This window comes from Catharus ustulatus, chromosome 24, assembly GCF_009819885.2.
Source record: "Catharus ustulatus isolate bCatUst1 chromosome 24, bCatUst1.pri.v2, whole genome shotgun sequence".
NCBI classification, from domain to species: domain Eukaryota; kingdom Metazoa; phylum Chordata; class Aves; order Passeriformes; family Turdidae; genus Catharus; species Catharus ustulatus.
Window position 1 is genome coordinate 7,282,086 of NC_046244.1, and position 15,507 is coordinate 7,297,592.

A 15,507-nucleotide genomic window follows, 5' to 3' on the forward strand; every position below is an offset into this window, starting at 1 on the left:
GATATTCCCAGATATTCTCAAATATTCACAGATATTCTCAAATATTCCCAGATATTCTCAAATATTCCCAGACATTCTCAGACATTCCCAGACATTCTCAAATATTCCCAGACATTCTCAAATATTCCCAGACATTCCCAGATATTATCAAATATTCACAGATATTCCTAATTATTCCCTGCTATTCCCAGATATTCTCAGATATTTCCAGATATTCCCTGCTATTCCCAGTTATTCCCTGCTATTCCCAGATATTCTCAAATATTCACAGACATTATCAAATATTCACAGATATTCCCAAGTATTCTCTGCTACTCCCAGATATTCTCAAATATTCCCAGATATTCCCAGGCATTCCCTGCTATTCCCAGATATTCTCAAATATTCACAGACATTCCCAGATATTATTAAATATTTGCAGACATTCCCAGTTATTTCCTGCTATTCCCAGCCATTCCAAGATATTCTCAAATATTCCCAGACATTCTCAGATATTTCCAGATATTCCCAGTTATTCCCTGCTATTCCCAGATATTCTCAAGTATTTCCAGATATTCCCTGCTATTTCCAGCCATTCCCTTCTATTCCCAGACATTCCCAGCTTCACCTCATCCCCACGTGCTGGGGCTGCCCCTTCACTTTTCCTGTGCCACCTCAGAACAAAACATTCCCCTTTTTTTATTTATTTCTCCAGTTAAGCAAAGCCCTGCAGTGTGGCAGAGACCCTCTGGCCCCAGGAGTGTGGGGGCTGAATCAAGAGGTGCAGTGAGCAAGGAGAAGGGAATAAAGATGAACATCACAGAGCTGGAACACCCAGCCCCAAACGCAGCGAGCCAGGAGCAGGGCAAGGACTGAGCTCTGATTTCCTGAGCCCAGCTCAGTGCTGAGAGGAGTAAAAACCCATCACAGCAGAGCCCAGGCAGGTCCCACCTGATTTGGGGAACTCCCAGCTGCTGGCACAGCCCCCAGGGAGGGTTTGAGCCCCTCTCCTCCCCTCTCCTTGCCCAGCTCTGCCTCCCCAGCACCCCCAGCCCAGCCCTGCAGCTCCTCCTGTGTGCCCTGAGCAGAGCCAGGACCAGGATGGGAGCAGCCACCAGCATCTCCCCCTGACTCTGCAGCAGCAGCAGCAGCAGCAGCAAAACCGAATCTGTTTTGCAAATGAGCTGGCAGAGCAGCTCCTGGGTGTCTGAGCACCCTCCCAGAGCCAGGCTGTGCCTTCAGTGCTGCTCATCGATCAGAGCCCCAGCACAGATTCTGCTCAGCCCAGCACCTGCACAAGGCAAATTCCACCTGGGTGGGTGGGGAGGGATGGCTGGGGTTTGGTTCCCCAAATCCCTGCTGCTGCCTCCTCTGCCCTGCCTTCCTGCAAAGCAGTGCAGCTGAAAGGAAGCCGAATCAGAGCAGTTCTAACATTACAGCTGAAAATGAAAGCCATCACCAGTAGAACTGTGGAGTTATGAAGCCAGGCCAGGCAGTAACACCAGGAAGGGGAGCTGGGGGAAGCCCCAGGTAAACTGAGCACCCAAAACCCTTCACAGACCCCACAGCACAGCCCAGGCCTGGCAGGGCAGCACAGGCAGCGACCCAGAGCGAGGATCTGGAGACAAATCCAACAATTCCCCCAGAGCTGCAGAAATCAGAGGGGGTTTATTTTCCTCTCCTATTTCATGGGAGGTCCAGCACTCACCTGCTGCACTCCTGCAGTGGGGCATGGAGCCAGGGCTGGGGCAGGACAGGGCTGGGGCAGGACAGGGATGGGGCAGGACAGGGATGGGGCAGGACAGGGCTGGGGCAGGGACAGGGATGCAGCAGGGACAGGGATGCAGCAGGGACAGGGATGCAGCAGGGACAGGGATGCAGCAGGACAGGGATGCAGCAGGACAGCAGCACAGCAGCAGGGACAGTAGCAGGACAGTAGCAGGACAGGGATGCAGCAGGACAGGGATGCAGCAGGACAGCAGGGACAGCAGCACAGCAGCCCAGTGCCCTGTGCCCCGCTCAGGGACCACCCCAGGCTCTGCAGCAGGGACAGCAGGGACAGCAGGACAGCAGGGACAGCAGGACAGGACAGCAGGACAGCAGGGACAGCAGCCCAGTGCCCTGTGCCCCGCTCAGGGATCAGCCCAGGCTCTGCAGCAGGACAGCAGGGACAGCAGGACAGCAGCACAGCAGCAGGGACAGCAGGGACAGCAGGACAGGACAGCAGCAGGGACAGCAGCCCAGTGCCCTGTGCCCTGCTCAGGGATCAGCCCAGGCTCTGCAGCAGGACAGCAGGACAGGACAGCAGGACAGCAGGACAGCAGGACAGGACAGCAGGACAGCAGGGACAGCAGCCCAGTGCCCCGTGCCCCGCTCAGGGATCAGCCCAGGCTCTGCAGCAGGACAGCAGGACAGGACAGCAGGACAGCAGGGACAGCAGCCCAGTGCCCCGTGCCCCGCTCAGGGACCAGCCCAGGCTCTGCAGCAGGACAGCAGGGACAGCAGGGACAGCAGGGACAGCAGGACAGGACAGCAGGACAGCAGGGACAGCAGGACAGGACAGCAGGACAGCAGCCCAGTGCCCTGTGCCCTGCTCAGGGATCAGCCCAGGCTCTGCAGCAGGACAGCAGGACAGCAGGACAGGACAGCAGGACAGCAGGACAGCAGGACAGGACAGCAGCAGGGACAGCAGCCCAGTGCCCTGTGCCCCGCTCAGGGATCAGCCCAGGCTCTGCAGCAGGACAGCAGGACAGCAGGGACAGCAGGACAGGACAGCAGGGACAGCAGGGACAGCAGGGACAGCAGCAGCACAGCAGCCCAGTGCCCTGTGCCCCGCTCAGGGACCAGCCCAGGCTCTGCAGCAGCAGGAGAAAGGACATGGGCACGGCCCCACGGAGCAGCTGGTGTGGCAGCCAGCCTGGGAGGTTATTTTGTCTCCTGCCCTGCTCTAATCCTCAGCCTCCCCACACTCAGCAGAGCTGCCTGGCTTAGGAGTCATCCTCAGCAGCACATCTAAGAGCCCCAAGCCTCCTGATCAGCTTTCAGGAGAGGACTTGGGAGCCTAAGTCTGGGGAGATTAGAAAACCTATCCCCAGGATTCCCCAAAGACAGAGGGGCTTTATCCCACTCTTGACAGGGAATCTGCTCCAAGGACACTCATGGGGAGAGCTCAGCACAGAGGCCACCTGGAGCAGGGACACCAGCCAGGGGCTCACCAGGTTGTGGCTGAAGGGGCTGCAAAGGGTCCCAGTTTCAGCTGAAAAATTCCTCTGCACTGTGGAAAGGGAGTGCCCAGGGTGTCCCCAAAGCTCCCCAGGGGGAGCTGAGCCTGTCCCTGCCAAAGGAAAAGGGGGAGCTGCTGCCAGGACAGCTCAGAGTGGCCAGTGGGGATTGTCATGCCCAGGGCTGCAGGGAGGATGTTCTGTTCTCCCTCTCTGGAAAGCAGGGAAGGAGTGAGCTCCAGCTCAGTGGGAAGGGATTCAGACCTATCTCACGCTCCCCATGCTCAGCACTGGGGCTGCTCTGAAAGCTCCTTGGACCACCAAGTCCTGAGTAAACAGAGAACGGAGCCAAATTCCACGGGAAACCACCCAGGCTGGGCCAGCCAGCGTCCAGCGAGCCCAGAGCCCCTCTCCACTCCTTCCCTGTGCTTTCCAGAGAGGAAAAACATCCTCCCTGGCTCTGAGCTGCAGCTCTGGGGATGACAATCCCCACTCTGAGCTGTCCTGGCAGCAGCTCCCCCTTTTCCTCTGGCAGGGACAGGCTCAGCTCCTCCTGTCCCTGTGTCCAGCACAGCAGCTCTGGGGACACCCTGGGGACACCCTGGGGACACCCTGGGCACTCCCTTTCCCAGCCCAGGGCTTTTGTGAGGAGCTGCCCTGCCTTGCTGGGGCTCAGCAGGCCCAGAGCTGCTCCCAACAAAAGCTGGGAGAGGAGGATCCAGCCGTGCATCCATCGGCACCAGCCCTGCCAGCAGGAATCCAGGGAACAAAGGCAGGGGGGAGCACAAGGTCATGGGAATAACGGGCCACAATTTCACCGAGGGCAACAAGAAAAAAAATATTAGGGAAGCTGGGGGCAGGGAAGAGTCAGCTTCTGAGATTTGGGATCATGGAACAATACCAGAGCAGGGAGAGCTGCAGCGAGGAGTGAGGGGACAGGGACATTGCTGGGTGAGGGGACAGGGACATTGGTGGGTGAGGGGACAGGGACATTGCTGGGTGAGGGGACAGGGACATTGGTGGTGTGTGCACAGGGAATGCCACAGCAGGGGCAGAACAAAGGCAGCAACCCCTGGCAGCAGGGCAGGAAAAGCAGCCTCAGTTCCTGCCCTGCTCATCTCCTGTGTCCCACACCCTCAGCTGTCACACTCAGGCTGGCAGGGTGGCTGCAGGGTGGCTCTGCTGTCCCAGGACTGTCCCCAGCCCTGCCCAGGACCCCTCAGCATCACCCTTCCATCCCTGCCACCCTCCTGGGAACAGAAAGAACAACAGGAACCAAAGGGTGGGAGGGATGTGACACAGGGATGGGCTCTTTCCCAATATAAGGAGGACACATGTTGATTAATCCAAGGGGTTTCTCCTTCCTGCTCCCTCCTGGCTCAGCCTGGCTGTGCAGCCCCAGCTCCCAGCAGCACAGCAGAGCTCCAGGCAGAGCCCAGCCCCACCCTGACCCCACAGCAGCACCCCCAAGGCTGGCTGGGTGTCCCCCAAATGCACAGCAGGAGGGGCTGGGCAGCATCCCCATCCCAAGCAGCCCTTCCTGGGCAGGGGGAGCAGCCTGGATCCCCTTCCCCAGCTCCACAGGAGCATCTGCCTGTCCCCCCAGCACCCACAGCATCCTGGAGGCAATGTCCAGCATTGCAGAGCCCAAGGAGTGAGACAGGGAGGTGCTGGAGCCCCTCTGAACGAGGCTGTTTCTCAGGGAAGGTGCTCCCACATCCCCCTGGCTCCCAGCTCCTTACAAAATCCGTTTTTTACAGCAGGCACCAAAGCCACAGAAAGGTGGTAAATATTCATAGCATGAAAAACGCTCATGGAAAGGATATACTGCACTTAAGAGAGAGATGTGAATTAATTTTATATGCTGCAGAGAGGCTTTTTAGCAATCACAAACTTGTGAATCTCAACTTTCTTTCAGGAAAGATTTAAAGAACGCAGCTGGGAGAGGAGAGTGGGCTGGGAGTCCAGGCCTGCTGCAGGCTGATTCTGCTGCCTGGAAAGGAGCAGGGGAACACAGGAGGAGGGGGAGGATTGATAAATCAGAGACCTGAGCACAGCCAGGTGATGAATTCCCCACCCTGGCAGTGCCCAAGGCCAGGCTGGAGCAGCCTGGGGCAGTGGGAGATGTCCCTGCCAGGGCACTGGGTGGGATTTAAATTCCCTTCCCATCAGTCTGGGATGCACAAACCTCTTGGGCAAAGCTTGCTTGGCCCCAGTTCCTCCATCTGTGCTAAAAAGCTGCGAGGATTGTGAGAATTGTTGTGAGAATTGTTGTGAGAATTGTGAGGATTGTGAGAATTATTGTGAGAATTGTGAGAACTGTGAGAATTGTGAGGATTGAGAGGACTGTGAGAATTATTGTGAGAATTATTGTGAGAATTATTGTGAGAATTGTGAGGATTGAGAGAATCGTGAGAATGGTGAGAATTATGAGAACTGTGAGAATTATTGTGAAAATTATTGTGAGGATTGTGAGAACTGTGAGAATTGTGAGAATTATTGTGAGAATTATTGTGAGGATTGTGAGAATTGTGAGAATTGTGAGAATTGAGAGAATTGTGAGGATTGTGAGAATTATTGTGAGAATTATTGTGAGAATTATTGTGAGAATTATTGTGAGAATTGTGAGGATTGTGAGAGAGAATTATGAGAATTGTGATAATTGTGAGAATTGAGAGAATTATTGTGAGAATTGTGATAATTGTGAGAATTGAGAGAATTGTGAGAATTGTGAGAATTATTGTGAGAACTGTGATAATTATTGTGAGAATGGTGAGGATTGTGAGGATTGTGAGAATTATTGTGAGAATTATTGTGAGAATTATTGTGAGAATTATTGTGAGAATTATTGTGAGAACTGTGAGCATTGTGAGGATTGTGAGAATTATTGTGAGAATTGTGAGGATTGTGAGAACTGTGATAATGATTGTGAGAATTGTGAGGATTGTGAGAATTGTAAGAATTGTGAGGATTGTGAGGATTGTGAGAATTATTGTGAGGATTGTGAGAATTGTGAGGATTGTGAGAATTATTGTGAAAATTATTGTGAAAATTATTGTGAGAACTGTGAGAATGCCCTGGCACAGAGATCCCCCAGCCCTGGGGAATGTCCCCTGTCACCAGGAGCAGGGACAGCACCCCAGGCTGCTCCACCTCCCTGGTGTCCCTTGTCACCCTGGGGACACCCAGCACAGCGATTTCCAGCAGAGCTGCTGTTGGTGCTGAACCCCTCAGCACCATTTAAATGTCCAACTGCACTCACCCAGCCCCTGAAAAAAAAACCCTGCTGCTCCAGCCCCTGACAGCTTTGACAGCCAGACTCCTTAATTCCTTTTTCTTATTCCCTTAATCTGTCATCTTTATCAGGCTGGGGAAGTGCCAGGCAGCGAGCAGGAGCCCCGGCCCCGATCAATCTCCACATTACAGCTGACAGAATGGTGCTAATAACTTATTGATCTCGTGTTTGCCAGGCCCCGGTGGGGCTGAAAGGCTCCCATTGATTGGCTTGGGGGAAGGAGCCTCTCAGCTGAGAGCAGAGAGGAAAACCTTCAAATTGTCTTCTTCCCCAGGAGCTGGGGAGGGAGGGCAGGACCAGGAACTGGAGAGGAGGAATGGAAAGGAAGAAGGATGTGTGTGAGAGAGAGAGAAATGGGGATTGAGAATGGAAAAGGAAGTGGGGGGAAAAAGGGTTTGGGAAGAAAGAAATGGGAGGAGGAGGGGAAGGAGCAGAACTGGGAACAAAAAGATTGTGCAGAGCTGAAAAATGAATGGAACAGGCAGCTGAGCCTCTTCTTGCTCAGAGCAAATCTTTGATAAAGTCCTGCCCATGCCCAGCCCTCCCTCCTTAACCAGCTCTTCCCAATCTGCTCTGGCACAGAGCCCTGCTCACCTCTGGGCAGTGACAGCAGAGCTTTACTGGGCCAGGACACAGCCCAGGACACAGCCCAGGACACAGCCCAGGGACACAGCCCAGGACACAGCCCAGGGACACAGCCCCAAATTTCCCCTGGAAATTCCCCAGCCAGCTCCTGGATGTGCCCTGAGCAGGCCAAGAGCCACCAGGAGTCACCAGAGATGCTGAGCAGGGGGAGGGAGCTGCACTGATCCCAAATGTGCACCAGGAGGGAAAATAAACCTGCAAGGACCTGGCACAGAGCAGAGCAGCTCAGCCCTCTCCTACTAACACCAGCTGGGGCAGGGCTGGGCTGGGCTGGCAGGAATTCACAGCCAGGCAGTGCCAGGGTCACTCACACCCTGCCCAGGGTCACTCACTGCCCAAGGGTCACTCACATCCACCCCAGGGTCACTCACTGCCCTGGGCACTGCCAGGGTCACTCACACCCACCCCAGGGTCACTCACTGCCCCAGGGTCACTCACACCCTGCCCAGGGTCACTCACTCACTGCCCTGGGCACTGCCAGGGTCACTCACACCCTGCCAGGGTCACTCACACCCTGCCCTGGGTCACTCACTGTCCTGGGCACTGCCAGGGTCACTCACACCCTGCCCCAGGGTCACTCACACCCTGCCCCAGGGTCACTCACACCCTGCCCAGGGTCACTCACACCCTGCCCCAGGGTCACTCACTGTCCCAGGGTCACTCACACCCTGCCCAGGGTCACTCACACCCTGCCCCAGGGTCACTCACTGCCCTGGGCAGTACCAGGGTCACTCACACCCTGCCCAGGGTCACTCACTGTCCCAGGGTCACTCACACCCTGCCCCAGGGTCACTCACTGCCCTGAGCACTGCCCTGGGTCACTCACACCCCACCCCAGGGTCACTCACACCCTGCCCTGGGTCACTCACACCCTGCCCTGAGCAGTGCCAGGGTCACTCACACCCTGTCCCAGGGTCACTCACACCCTGCCCTGGGTCACTCACACCCTGCCCTGAGCAGTGCCAGGGTCACTCACACCCTGCCCAGGGTCACTCACACCCTTCCCTGGAGCTCTCAATGCTCTTTCCCTGATGGATTTCTCTCAAGTTTATCCATCCCAAAGCCTGGAACAACACTTCCACGAGTGTCCCCCAACACAGACAGGTCCCTGCACCCCTCTCCCTTCAGCAGGACCTGTCCCCCTCTGTCACCTGTGTCACACTGGGCACCCCTGAGTGCCTGGCAGCTCTGAGCCTGCTCCTCCCCAGGGGAGCTGGGCAGGGACAGGGACAGTCAGAGCTGTCCCCAGCCCCAGGACACACCACACAGTGCCAGCCTGGTGCCAGGGGTAGGGCAGGGACAATCAGAGCTGTCCCCTGAGCCCAGGACACACCACAGAGTGCCAGCCAGCTGCCAGGGCAGGGACAGGGACAGGGACAGTCAGAGCTGTCCCCTGAGCCCCAGGATTGTGCAGGACACACCACAGAGTGCCAGCCTGGGACAGGGCAGGGACAGGGACAGTCAGAGCTGTCCCCTGAGCCCAGGACACACCATGGGGTGCCAGCCTGCTGCCAGGGTCAGAGACAGGGACACTGTGCCAGCTGTGCCCTGGGTGTCCCAGAAGCCCAGGGAGGTGTCACAGCACCAGGGACACTGTGCCAGCTGTCCCCAGCTGCCTGGAAAGGCAGAGTGGGCACAGGAGGTGGAGGCAGAGTGGGCACAGGGTATTTCTGCAGGCAGGATCACCCTGCTCCTCCCAGAGCTGCAGCAAAGGGAGCACACTCAGGCTTTGCTGCTGATTTGGTGGATCCAGCCCCAGGCAGGCACAGATTCCCTGTCCCCAGAGGGCACAGAGTCCCTCAAAGTGAGGGACACCCCTTGGAACCCCAGAGCTGTTGGCAGAGCCCCCTACACGAGCACCCCCTGCCCAGCTTGGCCTCCATCACCTCTGGGGTCTTTTCCAGCCTTTCCTGAACTCCAACAAGAGCCCTGAGCCCAGCAAAGCCGAGAGGCAAAGCTGAGCCCTGGCAGCAGCAGGGTGCCCTGCACTGAGCTGGGCTGCACACCAAACATTTCCCTGCTTCTCCCACCTTCCCTCACTGCCCAGCACCTCTGCTGGCACCACAAAATGCTGCTGGTCACCTCTCACCTCTCACTCATCCAGGAGATGTAAAAATAGAGCACAGAGAGGGGACAGAGCAGTGACAGAGCCTCAATCCTCACGTTACTGAGATAAACAATTGTCCTTCACAGAAAACACATCAACAACAGGGCCTGGCTTGAGCTCCTGCGTGCCCATTTGGGGCTGATTTTCTGCTCAATTTAAGGCAGCAGTCCAATAAAGCTGCAGCTTTTTTCCCCTGTTGTTTGGCTTAGTTAAATGAGCACGTCTGAGCCCAGCTCATTACCCTGCCCAGCGCTGGGATCTGTCTCTCTCCATCAGCTGCAACATCCCCCAGCCCAACTCCTCCTCATCCCCCAAATTAACTCCTCCTTGGCTCAGGAAAGCTCTGTGTCCCAGTGCCAGGCCAAACCAGGGCACTGCAAGGTGACCACAGAACCCAGGGTCAGCCCCAGGGAGGCAGCTCTGTGAAAAAAACCCAAATTCTGACATTTCAATCTCTTTACAACCAAAAATTCCCCTTTTCCCTTGCTCAGACCACAGGGGAGATGAGGCTGAGTGCAGAACAAACCCCCCAGAGGCACAGCTCAGCTCTGGGATGGCTGTGAGACCTGAGGGTGAGCTCTGCCCTGGCAGGAATGAACAGCAGGGTGGGGACACAGGTGTCACACTGTCCCCAGGGCTGCAGAGGTGGGGACACAGGTGTCACACTGTCCCCAGCACCTGGGGACACTCCCTGCAGCTCCAAAGCTCTCAGGGTTTGGCATTCCCAAAATCCAAAATCCTCTCTGGGAGCTCTGCCCTGCTGCTGCTTCCCACACCACAGCCCAAATATTGATGGTGGCTTTGTCCCTTTTTGGGCAGCCCCCGAGGCTCTGTCCCCTCTCAGAGCACCAAAGAACTCCCTGCAGGCACCAGGGGCAGAAGGAAGAGAGGGGAGAGCTACCCACCTTCCTCTAGCATCAGGGAGCCTGAATCCTCCACTTCTATCCATGCAAAAAGTCCTACTGCAACTGGAAACCCATGAAATGTGGCACTGCAGAACAGAGGGTGTGCGAGGAGAGAAAGAGGAGAAGTTAACAGCATTTTTTTTTTTTTTTTTTTTTACAGGAGAGGAATGAATTAAGAGCCTCAGGAGCAGGACTCTGCTGGTTCAGCCCTGAAATGGGGCAGGCTCTGGGGCTCTGGAATCATCCAGGATGATTTCCAGAGGGTTCTCCCTGCTCTCTGGGATCACCCAGGATGATTTCCAGAGGGCTCTCCCTGCTCTCTGGGGCTCTGGAATCACCCAGGCTGATTTCCAGAGGGCTCTCCCTGCTCTCTGGGGCTCTGGGATCACCCAGGATGATTTCCAGAGGGTTCTCCCTGCTCTCTGGGATCACCCAGGATGATTTCCAGAGGGCTCTCCCTGCTCCCTGAGCAGGCTGGCAGTGCCAAGGGCTGGCTCAGCCTCTGCACAGGGAGCCAAACTCACCCCCAGCCCCAGGCAGCTCTGCCCTGAGCCCTTTCCTGCCCTCCCAAAGTCAGAACAGCCCCAGAAGCACACACAATTATTTTTCATTACTTTCAGCCCCTTTCTGCATCTCAAAGGCCACTCAAGATCTGATAACACCGCTGATTTTCCAGCCCAGCACTGCCTCTAATCCTGGTTACAACAACAAGTGGAGGAATTCCCTGACAGAATGAATCACAAAGCAGCAATCCCTGCCAGCTTCAGCCTTTTTATCCCTACCAGCCTCAGCCTTCATCCCTACCAGCCTCAGCCTTCATCCCTGCCAGCTTCAGCCTTTTTATCCCTGCCAGCTTCAGCCTTCATCCCTGCCATCCTCAGCCCTTCATCCCTGCCAGCCTCAGCCTTTTTATCCCTGCCAGCCTCAGCCTTCATCCCTGCCAGCCTCAGCCCTTCTGCTGCCCCCAGGGCTGGCACTGAGCAGGTCCCTTTGTGCCATTTGTGCTGTCCTTGCTCAGGAAGGAGCTGAGTCCTGTTGCAGCAGCTCCCTGGGGAGCACAGGAGCCCCCTGAGCTCCTCCTGCCCTCTCTGGGACCAAACCCCACCAGGAACATTCCAGAGCAGCTCCCAGCCAGAATAATGCAGGACTTCCATGGCACCAGCATCGTTTATTCAGCATTGTTTATCTCCAGGTGCCTTTGGAGGGGTTGATTCCCCCAACCCAGCACACAGAGCTGGGGACACAGCTGGGGACACAGAGCTGGGGACAAGGCTCTTCCCCCCTTTTGGAACTAAATGTTCCTTCAGACTCACCCAGCAGCACCTCTGAAAATTCTGTGTGGAGCAATTCCTGATCTCCCAGCCCCAAACACAGAGTGGAACCGGCCCTGGGGAGAGGTGACAAAGCTCTGTCCCCTCTGTCCCCTCCCCTGTCCCCTCCCCTGCCCATCACCTCCTGCTGAACACCCCAGCCCTGTCGTGTCCTCGTCCTTTGGCACTGGTTTGGTGGCCCCTCGTGTGCATGAGCCTCCTGTTTTTCACTCATGGAATATTTCATGGGATCATTTCAAGGTTGGAAAAGACCTCCAGGACCGCCCAGCCCGAGCATGAACCCATCCCCAGGTGACCTGAGCACCTCCAGGGGTGGTGACCCCACCTCTTCCAAAGCTTTCCCTCAATAATTTTCTCCTCATATCGAACCCAAACCTCCCCTGGCACAACTTGAGGCCATTTCTAAATTTAAGAAACCAGAGCACCTCAAACACCAATTAAGAAACAGGAATCAGAGCTTCTACATCCCATCTTTTCTCCTGATGGGAATGAGAAGAACCCTTTGCATTTCTGGAATGCCACAGGTCTCGAAGAATTCCAGCAATGCTGATCAAGCCCAGCAGTTCCTCTGCAAAGCAAACAACACTGAAAAGCAATTCTGACATCCAGGCCCAGCTGAGCCACACAGACTCCAGCAGGGAAAAATGGATTTATGGCCAGCTGGGCTTTTGGAGTTGTGCAGGGAAAGGGGCTTTGGAAAATTGTTACTGATGGGATTGAGAGTCAGCAAAGTCTGGGAGCTGATTTACCACACCACAAATCCCCCCAGGGCACACAGGGACTGAAAATGGGATTTCAAAGACATCCCCAAAGGGGGTCAGGGGTGCTGCTCCCCCTGGGTTTGGGGCTCACTCTCACACCCAGCAGAATGACTGACAAAACACAGGAACAAATCCACAACCAGACAGATCTCCAGACAAGGCACACAGAGGGATCACTGAGCATAAAAACTGACAGAATCCCCAGATTTTCCTCAATTTTTATTGCAATTGAAGGATCCTGCAATCAGATCTTGGTTCATTCATTCCAGACCCTCATTCTGCACCTCCCATCCCCACACTGCCCCCCTGACATCCAGAGACTGCCAGGGCAGGATCCACAGGAGCATCTCTGGTTTCACATCTCTGGTTTCACACAGGTGGGGCTGAAACCAGGGGAACAACCCCAGAACTGCCAGGCAACACCAGAAACCCAAACAATCCTCAGATTAATGAGATTCCAAATCAAACCATGCCCTCTGCAAGGCCTCTCTGCTCCCCTTGGGTCTGAGAACAGGGCTGGGACCTCCACAGGGGCTCCAGGAAATCATTCCCACCTCCATCTCTAGCCCAGAACACTCTGAGATCTCCTACAGCTCAAGTGTGACACAGAAAGAACAGCTGGGAAAGGATGGATGGGGTGGGGGTGAAGGGGAGAGGAGGGTGAGGAAGAGGAGGGTGAACAGAACCCAGGGCAGCAGGAGCTGGCCCAGCCTCACCTGCAGCTGCCAGCCCCACGTCCAGGCTGCTCCTCTTGAACTCGCAGCGGCTCTGGCTCTCGGGCATCACGAGCTGCCGGCTCTGCTGCAGGTTGGAGATGATGGTGGAGAGGTCGCTGTCGCGGCTGCGGCAGAGCACAGAAACCCCACGTGAAGGGAATCCCGTCTGAGCCCCAAAAACTGATTTTACCCATGTGAGCACATGAAAGAAATCCCATCTGAGCCAAAAAACTGACTTTTACCCATGTCAGCACAACAAGGAAATCTCACCTGCCCCCCCAGAATTCATTTTTTACCCCATGTGAGCACATGAAGGAAATCTCATCTACCCCCCCAGGATTGATTTTTTTTTCTCCCCATGTGAGCACGTGAAGGAAATCCCATCTGATCCCAAAAACGACTTTTACCCCATGTCAGCACAATAAGGAAATCTCATCTGCCCCCAGAACATTTCCCCCATGTGAGCACAATAACAAAATCTCATCTAGCCTCCTAGAATTCATTTTCCCCCATATGAGCACAATAAGGAAATCTCATCTGCACCCCCCAGAACTGATTTTTTCCCCTGTGTGAGCACAATAAGAAAATCTCATCTGCCCCTCAAAACTTTTTCCCCACATGAACACAATAAGGAAATCTCATCTGCCCCCAAAACTTTTCCCCCCATGTGAGCACAATAAGGAAATCCCATTTGCCCCCCAGAATTCATTTTTACCCCATGTGAACATGTGAAGGAAATTCCATCTGACCCCAAAAACTGACTTTTACCCCATGTGAGCACAACAAGAAAATCTCATCTGCCCCCCCAGAATTCATTTTTCCCCATGTAAGCACAATAAGGAAATCCCACCCCTGAACTCATTTTTACCCCGTGTGAGCATATGAAGGAAATCCCATCTACCCCCCAGAACTTTTCCCCTATGTGAGCACAACAAAAAAATCTCATCTGCCCCCTCCAGAATTCATTTTTACCCCATGTGAACATGTGAAGGAAATCCCATCTGACCCCAAAAACTCACTTTTACCCCATGTGAGCACAATAAGAAAATCCCATCTGCCCTCCTAGAATTCATTTTCCCCCATATGAGCACAATAAGGAAATCTCATCTGCCCCCCAGAACTGATTTTGCCCCCATGTCAGCACAGTAAGAAAATCCCATCTGCCCCCCAAAATTTTTCCCCCATGTGAACACAATAAGAAAATCTCATCTGCCCTCCTAGAACTCATTTTCCCCCATATGAGCACAATAAAGAAATCCCATCTGTCCCCCAAAACTTTTTCCCCCGTGTGAACACAATAAGAAAATCCCATCTGCCCCCCAAAATTTTTTCCCCCATGTCACCACAATAAGAAAATCTCACCTGCCCCCCAGAATTCATTTTTCCCCATGTCACCACAATAAGGAAATCCCATCTGCCCCCCAGAACTTTTCCCCCATCTGAACACAATAAGAAAATCTCATCTGCCCCCCCAGAATTCATTTTTCCCCATGTCACCACAATAAGAAAATCCCACCTGCCCCCCAGAATTCATTTTCCCCATCTGAACACAAGAAAATCTCATCTGCCCCCCAGAATTAATTTTCCCCATCTGAACACAACAAGAAAATCCCACCCACCCCCCCAGAATCCATTTCCCCCCATGTCAGCACAATAAGAAAATCCCATCTGCCCCCCAGAATTCATTTTCCCCATCTGAACACAACAAGAAAATCCCACCCACCCCCCCAGAATCCATTTCCCCCCATGTCAGCACAATAAGAAAATCCCACCTGCACCCCAAAACTTTCTCCCCATGTGAGCACAGTAAGAAAATCCCATCTGCCCTCCAGAATTCATTTTCCCCCCATCTGAACACAACAAGAAAATCCCACCTGCCCCCCCAGAATCCATTTCCCCCCATGTCAGCACATCTGGGGGAGGTTTCTGTGCTCTCCAGCACTGCAGGGTTGCAGGAGAGCTTCCCCCACCCTCCCTCCCTGCCCCGGGAGCCTCTCCTGGATTTCGGGGAGTGCAAAGCCCTTCCCGAGCTCCCCTCTCATTTCCCATCACGGCCCCTGCAGCTGCCAGAGCTGCTGATTCCAGCCCTGCCAGATAGAACTTGCGTGGGCCAGGACTCACATCTAGGATGGAAAATGTGAAAGCGCAGCAATTGGCAGATCTGCTCCAGAATTAATGGGAAACTTGAACTGAAATAACTGATAGTTTTCTATCAGCTGCCACCCTTCTATTCTTAAAAACCCCAAGTTTTTCCATTCCATCACTGCTGGGACAAAAGGCTGTTTGATTTGATTGAATGATGGTTTTTCTCCTTGGAGAGAAACCCACCAGGAGCCCGGGCAGCAGCGCTCCCGGAGCTGAGGGGACAGATTTATTTACAAAACCCATTTTCAACACTCCCCTCCAACAGATCCTGAAACAATGCTCTTCCTTCTGGGAAAAGACACAGTGCTAGAGCAATTCAGCATTATTTTGCCTGTTCTCCTTGCATCACTTTGCTGCTTTACTCCTTTTTTTCTATTTTTTTCCCCCTTTATGGAGAGGAAG

At 54.4% G+C, this 15,507-nt stretch overlaps 1 protein-coding gene across 7 annotated transcripts in view; it reads right to left on the minus strand.

Annotated features, from left to right (window-relative positions):
• The window catches only part of SAMD11 (sterile alpha motif domain containing 11), a 103,796-nt gene that overhangs the window by 44,368 nt on the left and 43,921 nt on the right, over positions 1 to 15,507 (minus strand). For all 7 annotated transcript variants that reach the window (XR_004420031.2, XR_006163107.1, XR_006163106.1 and 4 more), the window contains exon 5: positions 12,961 to 13,085. Coding sequence is in view for 4 of the 7 variants with exons in the window: in XM_033079479.2 (XP_032935370.1) it covers positions 12,961 to 13,085 (125 nt within the window). In the remaining 3 variants the exon portion in view is untranslated. The remainder of the gene's footprint in view (positions 1 to 12,960; positions 13,086 to 15,507) is intronic.